The 17,894-nt window shown below is 42.0% G+C and overlaps 1 protein-coding gene across 5 annotated transcripts in view; it reads left to right on the top strand.

The window, feature by feature from the left end:
* Positions 1-17,894, top strand: part of SLC39A11 (solute carrier family 39 member 11) — a 498,181-nt gene that overhangs the window by 148,464 nt on the left and 331,823 nt on the right. For 4 of the 5 annotated variants that reach the window (XM_061615670.1, XM_061615666.1, XM_061615667.1 and 1 more), the window contains one exon: positions 14,099-14,243. In XM_061615670.1, the coding sequence (XP_061471654.1) occupies positions 14,099-14,243 (145 nt within the window). The remainder of the gene's footprint in view (positions 1-14,098; positions 14,244-17,894) is intronic. The other variant, XM_061615668.1, reaches the window with a different exon arrangement.

Raw genomic sequence — 17,894 nt, 5'->3', positions numbered from 1 at the left:
CTCCTTTCTGCTAAGCCCCTTCAGGCAATTGACAGCTTACATTGTATGTGAATTACTTTGCTTGTTATGGATGATTTGGGGCTGGAAACTGGACAGCAAGAGGCAGTGAGAGAGCTGACACTATATATTTAAATTTTGTTTTAGCGGGACACTTTAGACCAGCCTTTCCCAACCAGTGTGCCTCCAGATGTTGTTGGACCTCAACTCCCATCAGCCTCAGCCAACATTGCCAATGGCTGAGGCTGATGGGAGTTGTGGTTCAACAACATCTGGAAGCACACCGGAAGGGAAAGGCTGCTTTAGACAGTGACTTTAGCATTGTGGGAAGTCTTTTAAGAACTAGAAGTCTTTCGAAAAACTAGAGGGAGTTTTTTGCCTTTCATCTCCACTTGAGTTGGGAACATCAGAAACTTCCAGTGTAGAAAAACGTCTACATCAGGATGGTCTTAGGAACAGTATTCTGTTTGTTGAAGACATGGAGACAAAAACTTATTTAATGTATGTCTAGATGCTTGAACTACGATTCCTATAGTGATGATCCTTATGGCTAAGATTCAGAATCCATTGTAGTGTGTGAAAAGAGGTAGCATAAAGGTATCTTGTGTATGTGTGTTTCACTTGGCATTTCAAGGGTCTATTTCCCCACAACAAAATCAGAGTAGATATCATTGAAGCTAGATTGAAAACTTAAAATGAAGGAAATGTTACAGATTTTATGTTATGATGATGTATTTATTTATTTATTTATACATACATACATACATACATACATACACACACACACACACACACACACACACACACACATACATACCCCGCCTTCCAGCCAAAGGCCAAGGCGGCTTACAAAAAACACAAATATAAAAATACACTATAAAATGCATCAATAAAATAATACAATTTACAATATACAATTTACAAAAGTTAAATAATTGCTCTTAGGCTAACAATGTAAGATGCACGACACATGAGGGAAAAGGGACAGGGAAGAACAAGGAGAAAAGCACGCTCAGGCACCAGTTCTTAAATTACAGTTCTTATCATGACCACTGGAATGGAAGCAGGGAGCCTGTTGGCATGGTGGCTACTGGGGAGGGCAAGGGCAGCTAGTCGCTCAGCAGAGGTGATAAAGCAGCTCATGGATGGATCAGCTTTGGCATGGAAACAAAACACATCTTTGCTGCTGAAGCCACGAGGCATCCTGGTGAACATGATTTTGTATCTTAGCAGACAACCCTGGCCTGAATTTGTTCCTGAGTGAGAATGTGAGTGCCCTCATCCCCAAATCTTCTTTTTGTCATATAAATAGGCAGCCTCGTTTTAATTGTTATGAGCCTTCTGTTCTAACAGGATCTCAACAGCAGTTGGTGGGTAAATGTAGCAGAGGAAAATGAACCCAATAAAATGTTTGCATATTTTAAAAATTCTTATTAGGAAATATGCCTGCAGTTTGGTTTCGTCCATGCTGAATATGGAAATGGACTGCCTTCAAGTCGATCCCGACTTATAGCTACCCTATGAATAGGGTTTTCATGGTAAGCGGTATTCAGAGGGGGTTTACCATTGCCTCCCTCAGAGGCTAGTCCTCTCCAGCTGGCTAGGGCCTGCTCAGCTTGCCACAGCTGCACAAGCCAGCCCCTTCCTTGTCTGTAACTGCCAGCTGGGGGGCAACTGGGCTCCTTGGGACTATGCAGCTTGCCCACGGCTGCACAGGTGGCAGGGCACGTAACCCCTGAGCCACTCACTGTGGGGGTGATCTTTAGCTGGCCCTTGACACCCAGGAGACACGAGCGGGGATTTGAACTCACAGACTCTGGACTCCCAGCCAGGTTCTCCTCCCCACTGTGGTAATTGTTGATTGGTTTTATGATTCTATTTTGGAACAATTTATTATTGTTGTAAACTGCCCAGAGAGCTTCAGCTATGGGGCGGTATATAAATGCAACAACAACAACAACAACAACAACAATAATAAAGTAAAATCTGTCGGTAGGAGTATGTTTTTTCAGGGGCAGGAGAGGCAGCATTTTTAAAAATTACACCAATGCAATTGCACATTTACTTACTACAGTTATACATTTGGCAGCCATGTTGTGTAGATTGGACTCTACCTATTCCATAGTTACCACTTCATAATGGTGACCAGAAAGCATACACAATCTCTTTCCTTCTGTGCCTCCCACCCCACCCCACCCCGAAGTTGCCATGTCATAGCAAAGGTGCACAAAAACAGATTGTGATAATGGCACGTGGTGGTCTGTTCAGAGAGTTTTTTCTAAAAAAAATAATAATCCCACTAGGTATGGCCATGCTATTGAGGTGTGGCTTTCAGCCAGTATTGTTGTAAAGTATTGTTGTAAAATAATTATCGTTTGCTTGTATGTTTATACAAAACTTTTACATCCGGAGCCTAGGGCAGCTGATAACAAGAATAGATAGATAACAAGAATAGAGCAGCCTGCTAATTCAAACAAAATTAAAATAACAAAATGATAGTAAAACTACAGTGAGAAGAAGAGTGATAATATCAGTAAAACATCACCCAAAAATAATGTTTTACTCATGATCCAAAAAACCTGGATAAATAAAAACGTTTTAAGCCTCCTCTTCAACAGTGGGGGCAAGTAGTATCTGGGGCAGATTGAAAGTCACTTGGAAGGGAGTTCTGTAAGTGAGGGGTTACCAACGGGAATGCCTTGTCTCATGGCTCTACCCTCCTAGTCTCTCTTATCGATGGGACAATTAGCAGGGCCTCTCCTGCTGATCCTAGAGCACAAGTTGGCTGGTAACTGGAGAGGCACTCCCTTAGGTACTTGGGCCCCAAGTCCTTTAAGGCTTTATATGCCAACAACCAAATCTACTCCAATTTGAGATTTAAGTTTGGAGGTGACTTCCTTAACGCTTTGATGCCCTACCCTCGAGACTTCTGGAGGGCAGGTACAACAAGACTCCAAGAAATCTTAGGTACTGTCCATGTGGTATGCATGAGGTGAAGACCGTCATGTAAATTTAAATTAAATGTAAATTTTATGAGGGTGTCAGAAACAATCTTTTAACTCCCTTTTTTTTAACTTTTCCTGGACGTTCAGCCAGCACACTTTTAACAATTCTCCTTCAGGGCTCTGATGAATCAACCACCCTTCGCGTGGCCAAATATCTAAACCAGGCCATGGTGATTAGGAAGGATCTGATTAGACCAAAGTCCTGATTCATTGCATTTGGTCTTGTTGGATATATGTACTATATTGTAATTTTCTATATTTGTATGTATTTTGTTTGTTTGCTATGGTCTATAGACTTTGCAATAAAGATTCTATCATACGTCCTTAACAAAGGTGCAAGGAGTCAGCAAATGCATTGCCTGCCCTGCTAGTATTAGATTTTTGTCCTCAAGAAGTCCTTTTGGACTTGCTTGAAGTCTTTTTTGTATCATTGTGTCAATGGTAGAAGTGAAGACTGTGGATCAATGTAGACATGGAGAATGAAGCTGAGTAAAATGTGATGATTGTATATATTTGTTATTATAAGGAAATATCTGTATCAATGCATATTTCCAGTTGTCCATATTGCTCCTATTATAAGCAAGCTTTGCTGCAGTAATAATGGTAAAAATACAAGTGGTATCTGCAAGCTTAAGCCTAACCATTTTGTGAGGGCGGGAGGCATTGTAAATGTCACTGGTGAACACAACATGAAGCAGTCTTGCTATGGTCATCATCGATATCCTTTTAGATCACCTGGAGGGATTAGGAATAGGGGGCACTGTTTTACGGTGGTTCCATTCCTATCTCTCAGACAGGCACCAACTGGTGGCACTGGGGGATGAGGTTTCAGACCCTTGGCCTCTCAATTGTGGAGTGCCACAGGGTTCTATCTTCTCTCCCATGCTATTCAACATCTATGTAAAGCCGCTGGGGGCCATCATCAGGAGATTTGGACTGCAGTGTCACCAATATGCAGATGACACTCAGCTCTATCTCTCGTTTAAATCCTCACCAGAGTTGGCTGTGGACACCATGTCCAAGTGCCTGGAATCCGTAAGTGGATGGATGGGAAGGAACAGGCTGAAGCTAAATCCCGATAAGACCGAGGTGTTGCTCGTGGGAGACAAGAGAAGGTTAGGAGATATAGATCTGATGCTTAATGGAGTAAAATTACCCCTGAAAGAACAGGTCCGTAGCCTTGGGGTCGTTCTTGACTCCCAGCTGTCCATGGAGGCTCAGGTCTCAGCAGTGAGCCGGGCAGCTTGGTATCAATTACATCTGATACAGAGGCTGCGACCCTACCTTCTTGTCCATCTACTCCCACGAGTGATACATGCCCTGGTCTCCTCTTGCTTAGACTACTGCAATGCGCTCTACGTGGGGTTACCCTTGAAGACGGTCCGGAAATTACAGCTGGTGCAGAACACAGCGGCACGTTTGATTAAGAACAGTCGCCGCTGTGATCATATCACTCCGGTGTTAATAGATCTACACTGGCTACCAGTTGTCTACCGGACCCAATTCAAGTTGTTGGTATTGACCTTTAAAGCCCTATACGGTTTCGGCCCAGTTTATCTGAAGGAGCGCCTCCAGCATCACCAATTATGCCGCCTGACGAGATCATCTACGCAAAGCCTCCTCTTGGTCCCACCAGCTAAAATCGCTAGGCTGGTGCGGACCAGAGAGAGGGCATTTTCAATTGTGGCTCCCACCCTCTGGAATTCCCTACCTCTTGACCTTCGCCATGCCCCCTCCCTGATAAGTTTTCGCCGGGCCTTAAAGACCTGGCTCATCAGACAGGCCTACAGGATTTCCGGGGTGGATTAACCTTTATGCTGCTGTTAACTGGAAGGGTGTTTTTAGATAATTATTGATTGTGATTATTGGTTTTTATTGTATTTTAATGTGTTAATGTACATCGCCTAGAGTGACCATTAATTCAGCCAGATAGGCGACTCAAAAATAAAATTTTATTATTATTATTATATGCCAGAAAAAGCTTCTGCATCCAGCTGTGGGTATATTTTCTCTCAAAGACCATTGTTTGCCAAGCCTCTACAAATGTACCAACTCCCTGTGGTTATTTCTGTTAACTCTAATTAGCCAGATAAGCCAATTTAATGTGGGGTAACTTTCTTCTCCCCTTTCGTAATGCCTATTTTAACCCACTGACACATGCTAATTTTAGATTCTATGTAGGGAGTGGCGTCTGAATGATTCAGAACTATCACAGCTGGATTAAATGGAATGCCATGCTGGAAGTCACAGAGTATTTTAATTTGTCAAAGGTCCCTCTGCTTCTCTCAATAAGGTCAGGATGTCTCCCTGTTGCCAGTAAGCAATTGGAAATAGGGTTGAGTCTCTTTATTGCTTTTATCTCTGTACTAATCAGATCTTTCAGGTTCAGCACAGAAAGTCTGAACCTCTATGTAGATGACGGAGGAAGTCACAGAGGGGAAACTTAAGTATCATCCTATTTTGAATGTAATGTTAAAACTGCTTATGTGTATTGTAAGCATATAAAGAAACCCTCCCTGGATTTAGAAAATCTAAATAATTATTGGCTGGTCGCTAATACTACCTTCTTGAGCAGGGTTCTTGAATGCATGGTTGCAGGTCAGATCCAGGCTCTTTTAAATCAAACCAATTTTCTAGATCCATTTCAATTGGGGATTAGGCCTGGTGTTGGCAGGGAAACTGCCTTGGTCGCCCTGTATGATGACTTTGGTCGGGAGAGAGATAGGGGAAGTGTGTCCCTATTAATTATCCTGACAGCTCAGCAGCTTTCAATACCATTGTCCATGATATTTTTCTAGAGTGGCTGTCCTAGTTTAGGGTGGGTGGCAATGCTTTGCAGTGGTTCCGGTCCTACTTGGATGGTCGTTTTCAGAGGGTGGTGCTTGGGGACTGTTACTTGGGTTCATGGAGCATTCAGCTTGGGGTCCCACAGGGTTTAATTCTATCCCCTATGCTGTTTAACATCTACATGAAACTGCTGAGTGGGGTCATCTGGAGTTTTGGAGTGCATTGCCAGCAATGTGCTGATGATACTCAGCATATACATCTGCAGGTGTGGCAGTGGATGTGCTAGATTGATGTCTGGCCTGGGTAATGGACTGGATGAGAATCAATAAAGTCAACCTTAGTCTAGATAAGTCTGAGGCACAGTTAGTGGGTGGTTCCCTAGACCAGATGGATGAGGCATGGCCTGGATGGGGTTATCCTCCCTTTGAAGGAACAGGTGCGTAGCTTGGGGGTATTTCTGGATCCACTATTGCCACTTGAGACCCAGGTGGCTTTGGTGGTACAAAATGCCTTCCATTAGCTTTGTCTGGTGGCCCACCTACATCCCCATCTGGACAGGCATAGCCTAATTTGTGTTGTCTAAGCTCTGGTAATCTCTAGGTTAAATTACTGCAATGTGTTATACGTGCAGCTGTCTTTGAAGACAGTTTGGAAACTGTACCTGGTGCAGAATTCAGCAGCCTGACTACTGACTGGGCCAATTCTGTTGTGGCTGCATGGCTACCAATTAGTTTCTTGGCCAAATTCAGGGTGCTGGTTTTGACCTATAAAGCCTTATGTGACTCAGGACTCAAATACCTCAAAGAACCGCCTCTCGTCACAAGGGACTGCCTCTCCCCATGGGCGCTGTGTTTGTCATCTGAGGCCCTTCTCTGTGAGGGAGGGAAGTACAGAGGGTGGCAACATGAGAACAGGCCTTAGCGGTGGCTAGCGATGGAAAGATCTGTCTGTTACGGTTCTCTCAGTTTCTCATTTTTCCAATGTTAAATTCAATTCTCTACATTTCTGCAGCAATCTGTTATTTTTTTAAAAAAAATTCTCATGAAACTTCTCTACCGTTTTAGTGCAAATTTCTCCAAATAAACACATTTTTTTAGGCAGTTTGACAACAGTACACGTTTTGGCACACCATTTCTCATAATTTCATGCCTTTTTGCATGTTATTTTCACTCATGTGTTCATTTTTATGCACACTGTCCCCTAATATATGCATTTTTATAAACATTGTTTAGCTGGCGAACTGCATCCCAAAATTCTAATAAATGTGAATTTTGAAGGATGGCTATGTTTTGGTTCTCATATTGTTTCAGAAATTGTGAATTTGATAAATTCTGGTAGAAATGCGAACTGAAACAAAATTCTCACCATCCCTAGGAGTGGCTCCCCATTTGTGGAATGCTCTCCCCAGAGAGGCACGCCTGGCGCCATCACTGTCTGTCTTTTGGCACCAGGTAAAAATGTTTTTATTCATCCAGGCCATGGGAGTTTAATTTTCTGTTTGTTTTTAGCCAGGTGGGAAGAAGTTGGATTTTGTTTTTGTTAAGTATTTTTGTATGTTTTTATTCTTGTTTTTATGTCTGTTTTTAATGATGTAAGTCACTTGGAGCTTTCAGTTTGAAAAAAGACAAATAAATATTCTTTGTTCTTTTTAACAAAAGTGGAATTTAAAAATTCTGTAGAGAAGGATCAGAAAAGCAGCAGCAGACTGCCTTTAAATTATTTATTTATTTAAAAAACAGATATCCCACCTTTTGTTCTAAGACCCCAGGACAGGTTACAACGATGAATAAAATAATACAATAGAAACAGTCTGTCAGTTCCCTGAGAACTAGGCATCCTTATGCATTAAAAAGCCTGCCAGAAAAGATAAGTCTGAGAGGTACTGCTGCTGGGGTGAGACTGCTGGGACCATCAAGGGGCAAGCATTTCCATCTGCCTTGCCCCACCCCTCTGCCTGGGCCTTATCAGGAAGAGCTGCAGACTGAGACATGCTGCTGCAGGGATGAGACTGTACTGGGACCATCAAGCGGCATGCTTTTCCACCTGCTTTGCCCCCCACCCCTGCTCTTAGTGACATTTTTCTGGGGACTGCCCTTTACCAGGAAGATTAATGCTTTTGGTTTGCTGCTCCTGTTTTTTTAGAGATGTTAGGACTTTGTTAGTTTGATTTTTTTTTTTGTAAATTGTATTGTTTTTATTTGCATTTTGTATTTGTATTTTTATTTATGTGTAAGCCGCCTTGGGGGCCTATTTGGCTGAAAGGTGGCCTAGAAATAAAACGTAACATAACATAACATAACTAGAATCTAGAACTGGACAATGTTGGTGCCAGCTGAACCTCTAGGGCAGTGGTTCTTAACTTTCTTTGGGTTGTGGACTCCTTTGAGAATCTGATGAAAGCTATGGACCCCCATAAACAAACAAACAAACAATCTTTATTGCATTGGAAATTGATTTTGTGTGTGTGCCTGATTCATGGACCCCCTGAGGCCCATCCATGTACCCCAGATTTAAGAACCCCTGCTGTAGGGGATGCATCCCACAACTGGAAAGCTATTGCTGAGAAGGCCCTCCAACTGGTCCTAGACCCCTGGACTTCCTATAAGGCTGTGACTAACAGCAGGGTCTCTTCAGAGGATCTCAAGTCAAGGACAGGTTGATACGGGGAGAGTTGCTTTCGCCTGACAGATCTTGCCTGCTATAAACCCCTCTGTATCAGAAGACATCATTTGCACAAATGTCAGGACTTAGGGTTGCATCCAGCTAAACCATTGCATTCGCAAAATGACTTCTGTGAGTGGAACAGGAACTTCTGTGAGTGGAACAGGAACTTCTGTTCCTGTATGAAGTCTATAAATTAAGAGAAAAATATTTTTTTAAATCCTCCAAAAAAAACCCATCAAGGACCTGTGAGCTTCGAGGGCTTACGGAATGTTGTTCGCAGTTGAACCAATGACAGATGTAAGATAATCTTTTAGACCAGCCTTTCCCAACCAGTGTGCCTCCAGATGTTGTTGGACCACAACTCCCATCTTCCTGACCATTGGCAATGCTGGCTGAGGCTGATGGGAGTTGTGGTCCAACAACATCTGGAGGCACACTGGTTGGGAAAGGCTGTTTTAGACTCTCGGGCAGGGGTTTCCATCTGTGGTCCATGCACCACCAGTGGTCTGCGATGTGTCTGGATTTGTGGTTGAAGCTGGGAGATGGCATATCCATCACATTGAATATTCATATTGATTTTTAAATGTATTGCATTGCTTCTTTCTTTCTTAAATTTTATTTTATTACAATTCAAATTATTTGGAATTACAACTGCTATAATAGGCAGTAAAATCATCAAGTGCACCAAAACCCTCAGTTCATCCATGGGAAAGTTTGGGAACCACTGATCTAGAGAAACTTACCTCATTGGCTAGAGATGGAACTTTAGCTTTATACTGAATTCCTGTCTTTTCTACCACCTTTTGTTTATGGGGTATGTGTGTGGCTGTTGCCCAATCACAGCTGCATTTCAATGATAGATTTCTGCATTGCTTTCTGAGTGGCCGGGTGGTGGTTGTGGTGGTGATGATGGTGACTCTGAATCAGAGGGGAATAGGGTTGGTGATGGGTGGGATGCATTTTGTGAGGTTAAATATCCCCCCTTGCACTAACTTTTCAAGAGGAAGGAAAGGAAAAAGTCTCACTCTCCAGAGCCACACATCACTTGCGGTAAAATGCGCAGGTTGGTGATGGCTGGGCCTGAGCACACTAGTGTGGCATTACACAGCAGGGGAAGGCTTTGAGGGTTGGCTGGAAAAAAACACAAATGTGCTTTTTCCCTTCATGAAACTCCCCACCTGAGAGACTTTAATTGCTTTAGAAGTCTTCTGTTTCTAGCTGTCTGGAGTGCTGAACAGGACACACTACTGGAGAATGGGGATACACTGCAACATTTTGTTGCAGGTCCCATTGATGTTGGCATGGGCTTGGCCCAAGGTACTTTGATGTCCCTGTGGCTGCTTCTTAAGTGTACATTTGAACGTGTGCGGGATAGGTTCCCTGCTTTATGGGGGAGGGTGGGGGAGGGCAACCTTTTTGGCTCCACAGGCCAGATCCTTATTAGGATCAGCCTTGCAGGCCAAATTTCAGATAAGTGAGGCTATTCATCTGTCAGTCACATGTCCCTATGATTGCACATTTTTGACAAATGGGCAAGGGCGGCTTTGGAAATCTCCCCCTGCTCCCCCTTTAAACTCCCAATCTCAGAGCCTCCGGAGGCTCAAATGGGAGCACGGGGACTGTTTCAAAGACCTTTGCAAAAGTGCTCTTTGAAGCAGCTCCACGCTTTTCCTTTAACTGAGTGGGCAAATGGCCGGTGGAAGTGGGGTGGGGGAGAGAAAAAAGGGCCCCCCATACTGTTGCTGCACATCTGCTGCCTTGGAGGAGAAGTGCAGAGCTGTTTCAAAGAGTGCTTTTGCAAAGAACGTTAACTCCTGCTCATCAGCTGAGGAGCTGGGATTATATCCTGCTGTCTTGGCTGCGTTAACCTGTTCTTCGCTAGGAACAGGATGCACAGCTAATGCAGGATTAAATCCTGTCCTCGTGGCCATTAGCTGACATCAATTGGTGGGAGGGTGGATCGGTATGGTTTTGGGGAAATGGCCTCATGAGTCAAACTGAACACCTGGTAGGACAAGATTAGTCTGCGGGCTGGCGGTAGGGGGTTGAAATAGTACAGATGCTGATGACGTTCTATTTGGTGTCAGATAAGAATGTTTTTGGAGAAGCAGATGAAGAATGAAATGACAGGGAGAAAATATACTCCCCACCCCATATTTTTGGTTTAAAAATAAAAAGAAGCTATTCAACAATAAAGATCTGTTCTCTCCAAGTTTTCTAATTGTTAGTTTAACAGAAGTGGAAACATTGTCTTGATTAGACAGTGTTTAAAAAAGGCTAGCAAATATGTGATTAGCATGAATACCGCCAGTCAGAATACATTATGCAAATGAGGTGAGTAGAAGATTGTTGTTGATTTCTAGCCTTTTAGTTTTTTTTTTAAGTAAAGTGACCTTAACTATCAAGCATCTCATTATTGTTTCCAGTAGTTTAATGTATATTTGCTTTGTTCGTTTTCTCTCCATGGACATGGTTTTTGGTTTCATGCTGGTGTGCACAGTAGCATGAGGCTGAGTTGTCTTAAATTATTTCACCTTTTTGCCTATGCTTTGGGGTCAATATATGTATGTATATGGACTCAGGAGTGACAACCCACAGGAAAATCCATTGTTTCATGGATACTGCATTTATATCATCCTGCCAGAAAATCTTGTGTTTCCTTTTTCCTTTCCTACTATCTTCTGCACGTGAGGCATATAATTTAGGTTAAATTGTGCCTAGAGCCTGTTCTTTACTGTCTCTATATTATACTTTCAGTTAAATTGTGTCTAGAGTCCTGTTCTTTACTGCCACCATATACTTTCAGAATTTGTGACAGGTTTGTGGCTGGCCTCAAATAACTATTGGGAATGATTTCGTGATTCCTTCAAACCGCATGGCTCTTAATTTGCTACATGACCTACTCTTTCTTTTGTTGGATTATCTCAAAGATTTTGTCCCAAGGGACCGGCAGGAATGACAATGCATTTATTGTTGATATAAGCTAAAATTAGAATAATAGAATCATGGAGTCCAACCCCTGAGCGTACAGAAATCCAAATTAAAGCATCACTTGGCACTGGAGAAGTAATAAGACCTCAGTGTTTACATGATTTGGCTATTGCAAAAATTGTGAAATTGGCTAATGGAAGGGTATGGGAAAGTATTCAAATTGGATTTATGCCAGGTGAGATGGCAAACATTGATTAGATAATGGGACTCCAGAGACAGCACGGATGCCTCCAATTTTATATTTGATGTTATGATTCTTTGACCATTTATATTTCATATTTATTTTCCCTTTATTGAGTGTTAATCAGAATTATTTGACAACTTTTATAATGTTGTGGTTATTGTAACTATTTTCTTTGAAAAGAGAGCAGTAAAGAAATAGAGAAGAATACAAATTTGTGGTGGAGTTCACTTCTGATTTTTTTTCTTGTGAACGTGACTAATCTTTAGCCCTTGTTTGATGTCATTGAGAAACTGGTCTCATAGTTTATTAAACCAATAAAGAAGCCTAATCTGAATGCATTTGTTTTGTGTATAAAATATTTAAAATATATATATTTTAAAAAACACAAAAGTCACATAAATAAGATGAATAAAAATTGTTAGTTTATCATTTATTCATTACTTTTCTCTATAATGCATTAGACATATGCATATTTATACTTCTTTTACATATCTGTAAATTTATACAACAGTAGCAAAATCTTTCAGTAAGGTAATCATTGGGTAAGGACTTTTTATGATAATAGGACATTGTTAATACCTTCTAGTTTAAGATTTGCTGCATGCAGTGTCATTTAAGTCCATTAATCTTGAAGAGACAGTTTCCCTTCCTGCTTTTGACTATGTCCTATTGGTCCCTTTTGTTTCTATGCTGATGTGATCACAGAGCCGTAGGGATAATGAAGTCATAAGGTACAAGTTGCCGTAATTAGTTACACATTTGATCCCAGCCCACACTTATATACTATGTCATTGGCCTTCAGTTGGTGGGTTGTGTTATGAGCCCTGTAGAGAACTCTTTGCAAAGTGGGCAGGAGGAGGAAGACGACTGGGATCTGGTGGAGGGCCAAGCTGTCTACAATGAGGTGATTGAAACCTGAGAAGAATTTAGTAGTCTGACCAGTGAAAGCTCTGCTCCGGAGGTGCTGGCGGCAATAGGTGAGACAGTGTCTGACAGTGAACCTCCCATCTCCATGCCTTTAGACTCTGCTTTGCCTCCAGAGCTGCCTCCTACTCCGTCCCTGGGGGCAGGAGAAGTCAGAGTCACAACTGGAGGAGGATACTGGAGAAGAATTGGTTGAGGCTTCTCTTTCCCCAAGAACGCTCTGTACCTGTGCAGGCATGAACAGACTGAGTCCGCTCACCAGCAGGTCTATAGGAGTGCCCATTTGCTGGCCCAGTCCAGGAGACAATTCCCGCTCAAGTAGTGAGCCCACCACAAGTCTACTTAAGTGGTCTCAGAGGCATGTCAAATTGTTGCGACAATGTCTTCACTTGAGCAGCCATGCCTTAGAAATTCCTTGTAGAGTCTCAGAGACCTGTGTAATCTGTACTCTGATTTATGTGCTGCCCAATGTGAAATTTTGCATTAAAAATAACAGAGAAAAGCAAGTCGATCATCCCGAGTCGGATTCTGGTGAGGTTGGCCAGGATAGGTTGGGACCCATTACTGAGACGAAGACTGGTGTAAAAATGGGTTGCAATGCCGAAAACGCTAAAAAAAGAAGAAGCAGCAGCCTCAAATGCATGTTTGGACTAAAAGTGGATCTCAAGTCTGAAAAGTTGAAGACTACATCACTGTGTGGCAATGTATGGAAGTGTAGCAAATGTCACCTATTGGCTGTCACTAAGTCCCTTGGATCTATAGTAGTTCCAGCTGTCAGACAATCACCATGCCAACACCAAGGTCCAACACTCAAGAGCTTCACTTTCACATCAACCTCAGGTGACAATGTAACCAAACCCAGCTGCAAATTAATTATTTAACAGTGGCCTGGTTTGCACATAATGTTAAGCCATGGTTTATTAAATTATGGTTTACTAAACCATGGTATAGCGTTATATGCAAATCCTGCCCAGTGGCTTAACTATGTCTTGTTTACTGCCAGCAAACAATTATCTGAAGCCATGGTTTGTTGTCAGCGTATGAACCTTGGCTTGTTTTAATGGGGGCTTGACATTACATGCAAACCTTAACCATGGTTTGTTTTGCCACCCTAGATGCTCACCAAGCTGCAAAGGCATGAGGCAAGAGCATCTGGAAAACCAACCAAACATTGGAAATACAAGCCATGGCTTGTTTGATCATCTGTGGAATGACTTGTTGTTAGCTCATGGTTTGTTAAAATAGCTTACCATTATGTGTGAACCAGTACCAAGGTTCTAGTCAGAAGTACCTGTGTCAGTACCAAGCATGTTCTTCAGCCTCTTGATCAAAGTAATTTTAAATTGGAACAACAGAGCAACCAATTCTGTAGTCACACAGGTAAATTATTAAAATTTGTATCAGGGTCTACTCTGCCTAGACATGATCAAATCACTTGTCAGATGGAATATTCTAGAGGAAAACAGCATAGAACTGGGCCATAATACATTTTCTTTTCTTTTTCAACCTGCATGAATAATGTTTTGTTTGTTTTTCTGTGTTCTAGGGTATCAATGAGCCTCCCTACACAGCACTGGCTTTGAGCTATGATTCGAGAGTGGTGAAGGAGAAATATGAGCACCAGCCCATGCGTCACCAGGAGTATGAAAATGAGCTGTCCATCCGGATAGGTAGAACAGCTCTACTTTCAGGCAAGCATCCTGTCATATACCATTCACAGTCAGGCTAATTTTGATATATTTACTGCAAAGTCTATAACTAATATATAAGAAGAAATGCATGCACACACACATACATCTTGCATATGTGTGAATATGCATGTACCCATCTATTGCGTAAGTTTTAAATACTGACCAGAAATTGGCCAGAAGCAGGGTTGTTTCTTAGTTCTTTTGTGTTTCTCCAAACTGCTCCATGTATCTTAATATCTGCATCCCATATTACTGTCTTAATATCTGCATCCCATCTTACTGTCTAGACAGCTAGTTTACTTTCCTTACATCTGAAGGTGGCTAATTTAAACCTGTTCAGAACAGGCTGTCATGTTTCTTTAGAAGTTGTGTAGATGAGAAAATTATTATTTTTATTCATTTCATTTATGAATTGCTTTATATGAAGCATGTCAAAGCAATTTCACAATACAATAAAACATATATTAAACAACTGCATATATAAAAATAATTTCAAGTCCACTACAGATACTGACTGGAATAAAATTATCTACTTAGGTTTATCAGAAGAGGAAAGTCTTCAACATGCACTGAAAAGACAATAAAGACAGTGCCTGTTTGATATGTCTCAATTAACTATATCTGAATTAAGGCAGATACCTTTTTTTTAGTCCCTTGCGATGCTGTGACATGACAAAGTTGTCTACCCACTTATTAAAGGTGAAGATGAATATGGTGTGAGCACAGCTTCTATGGCTGCCTAGTTATGTAGACTTGGAGAAATCCTGAGGATGGTTTCCACTGAAAGGAAATCAGAATTACTGCTTGTATTAAAAGATCACTAAATGTGTCTTGAGATTTTTTTTCTATTTCACTTTTTATTAACTAGGTGGAGAAAATTTAGTTCCACCCAAAATTGGTTAGTGTAAATTGTTTGTATGTGGATGAAATGGTGCTTTTGTCTGGAACTCAAAGAGGTGTTTACAAAATGTTAGTAGCTCTTGGCATTATTTGTGTGAAGATTTTGTTGGAACATCTAATAAGACTTTTCTTATTATAATGGTACTTCTTGCTAATGTAGCTACTGACATTTAAGCATTCTCGGATCATTATCTCTACTTCAGAGTTTAAAGGAAAGGCTTTATGGCATTGTTCTTGCAGTTAATTCAGAGACATGCAATACAATTTGCATGAAAATTGTCTAGGGACAGGAAACCTCTCTCTCTATGGCTGGAGTTTCACAACATGATAAAAATGTAAATCAAGCCAGAGCTGGCGGGTGGTGGATGAAGTGACAGTGAATGGGAGAACGCCAAGGTTCTATGCTTGTGTCTTATAAAGGTGATCTTTCAAAGACAAGGCAGCGCCCTTGATGCAACCGCTCCTAATTATTGCTTGAGTGTATTTTTGACTGGATGGGTTGACAAAATCATCCAGTGTACATGGCAGAAATATTATACTCAGAAAAGGGGCAGTGGGCCTGGCACATTCCATGCAAAATGGACAACCTTTTAAGAAAAAACTTACACACATTTATTTTCCATTTCTTAGACCAGTGGTTCCCAACCTTTATGAGTATGGGACCCCCTTTGTAAGCTCAAAAAATGCCCCCCACGCAAATTGTAATTTTAGTCTCTGTTAATTGAAAAAAATGGTGCATGGCAAAAACCACATCTCCAAATATCCCTTTTCATAAAAAGCTCCATGCATACGGGGAGGTGTTGCTTTCTTTTCTTGATACAAAGGTCCAGTCAAATTGGTATTCCCCTCTTCCCCCAGTCTGAAGATGTACAGTCCTGTCTCCCAACACCAGTGGGTTACAGTGTTGGACTAAGATCCAGGTTCAAATCCCCACCCAGCCATGAAGTCCACTGGGTGACCTTGAGCCAGACACAGTATCTCAGCCTGACCTATCTCACAGGGTTGGTGTAAGGATAAAATGGAAGGGGGGGAAACCATGTACACCACCTTGAGCAACTTGGAGGAAAGGTGGGATATAAATGCAATAAATAAACAAATACATTTCAGCTGCAGTATGTGGACACCAGCCTCAGCCAACCTGCTGAGCTTTTTGAAAATCATCATCATCACCAAGAAGCAGCAATGTGATAGTGGTGGGGATGCTAGATTGTGAAGGCAAAAGGATGGATAGACACACACAAACACACCTGCCCCTCCTGCAAGCATCTGCAGACACCGCATGTAGTTAGACATGTGGGAGGGGAGAAACCCTCAACTGCTGCAGCATCTTGGAAAGAAGTTGGGGGGGCAGAATGTAGGTGGAAGAAAGGGGGGACACCGGCACACACACCTAGCCTCAGAAATGGGGGTGAGCAAATCCTGAGCTTCCTCACTGCTCCTTGGCTCTGTCTGGGCTGAAGGCAAAATCTGGGTGGCTTCGCAAATAAGAATAATTTTTAAAAGGAGTTGGCAGTGAAGCAGGAGTCAAGAAAGGCAGGCAGGCTGGCTGCCAAGAAGGAAGGGGGAATGTAGCCTTTCCTTGCAGCCTTGCTTCTTTTTGCTTCATGAAAAGTCCTCTCCTGTCATTCTGAGTAAGGGCATCATCAGCAACGGCAGTGTGAGGAATTGGGAGTCTGGATAGTAATCCCCGGTTCTTCCTGGTGGCACCTCCCTCAGTCTCCTTTGGTATCTGCCATATGTGGCATAGGCAGATGCCTGCCCTTGGCGTGCCTGAAAGACACTGTGGTGCTTCAGCAAAGTCCTCCTCTCTTGTTTGGAGCAAGGGAGAGGTGTCATCTGCAGCGGCAGTGGGGAGCAGACAGCATTCAGGGAGTGAAGACTTTTTTTAAAAAAAAATAATAAATCATTCGTTTCTTTACTGCCTTGAGCCCTCCTGAGGGTCACGTCCCCCAGATTGGGAACCGCTGTTTTAGACCACTTTCCTGAAGAACAGTATCTATTATGACATGTTGGTGGGTTGCTTGAATTGAAAGAGTAGGATGATTCTGGACTGCTTTCAAGCATGCATTGTGTGCATGTTAGAAAATGTCCACACCATACATTTAAAACACATGGCCTCCCCCAAAGAGTCCTGGAAACTGTAATTTGTTAAGGGTGAGGGGAATTGTAGCTCTTTGATGGGTAAACTACAGTTCCCAGGATTCTTTAAATGTATGGTGGGGATGTGTCCGAGGTATATTCAAAGTTCTGAAACATATTTCTTGCATAAGTCTGGCAGTATTCTCGTGGCTGTATGCTATAGTCAGCTTGGATTTTTCACATTCCACAATGTTAAATTGAAAATACCCCCATGCCATTCTGATGCTTCCCATAAGCTCATTTCAAAACAAAACCTTACAGAACTCATAGTCCTGAACTCAGAAACAATTGCTTAACAACACTCTCAATTTTCATGGCTATACACAAAACAGTCAGAGAGAATCGAGAGTTCAAAGTCTAAAAAGAGGGAAAAAACCGAGAGCCCTTTTGAACTTCTTTCTCTGAGTTCTCATAATCTGTTGAAATTCATTAAAAATCAGCCATGTTCACAGAGTACCTGTAATCCTAATACTGACCTTGCCCCATACTCTGACCTTCATCTTCTGCAGTTTAAAAGTTAAGAAAATGCCTGGTTGATTTTTAATTAATTTAAGAAAATTTAGCTGGCACCCTATGATAACACGGAGCATGCTTAGTAAGAACCAATTGTCA

The sequence above is a fragment of the Rhineura floridana genome, chromosome 3 (assembly GCF_030035675.1).
Source record: "Rhineura floridana isolate rRhiFlo1 chromosome 3, rRhiFlo1.hap2, whole genome shotgun sequence".
NCBI lineage: Eukaryota > Metazoa > Chordata > Lepidosauria > Squamata > Rhineuridae > Rhineura > Rhineura floridana.
Note: the sequence above shows the minus strand (reverse complement) of the source record. Positions and strands in the feature narration are given on the sequence as shown.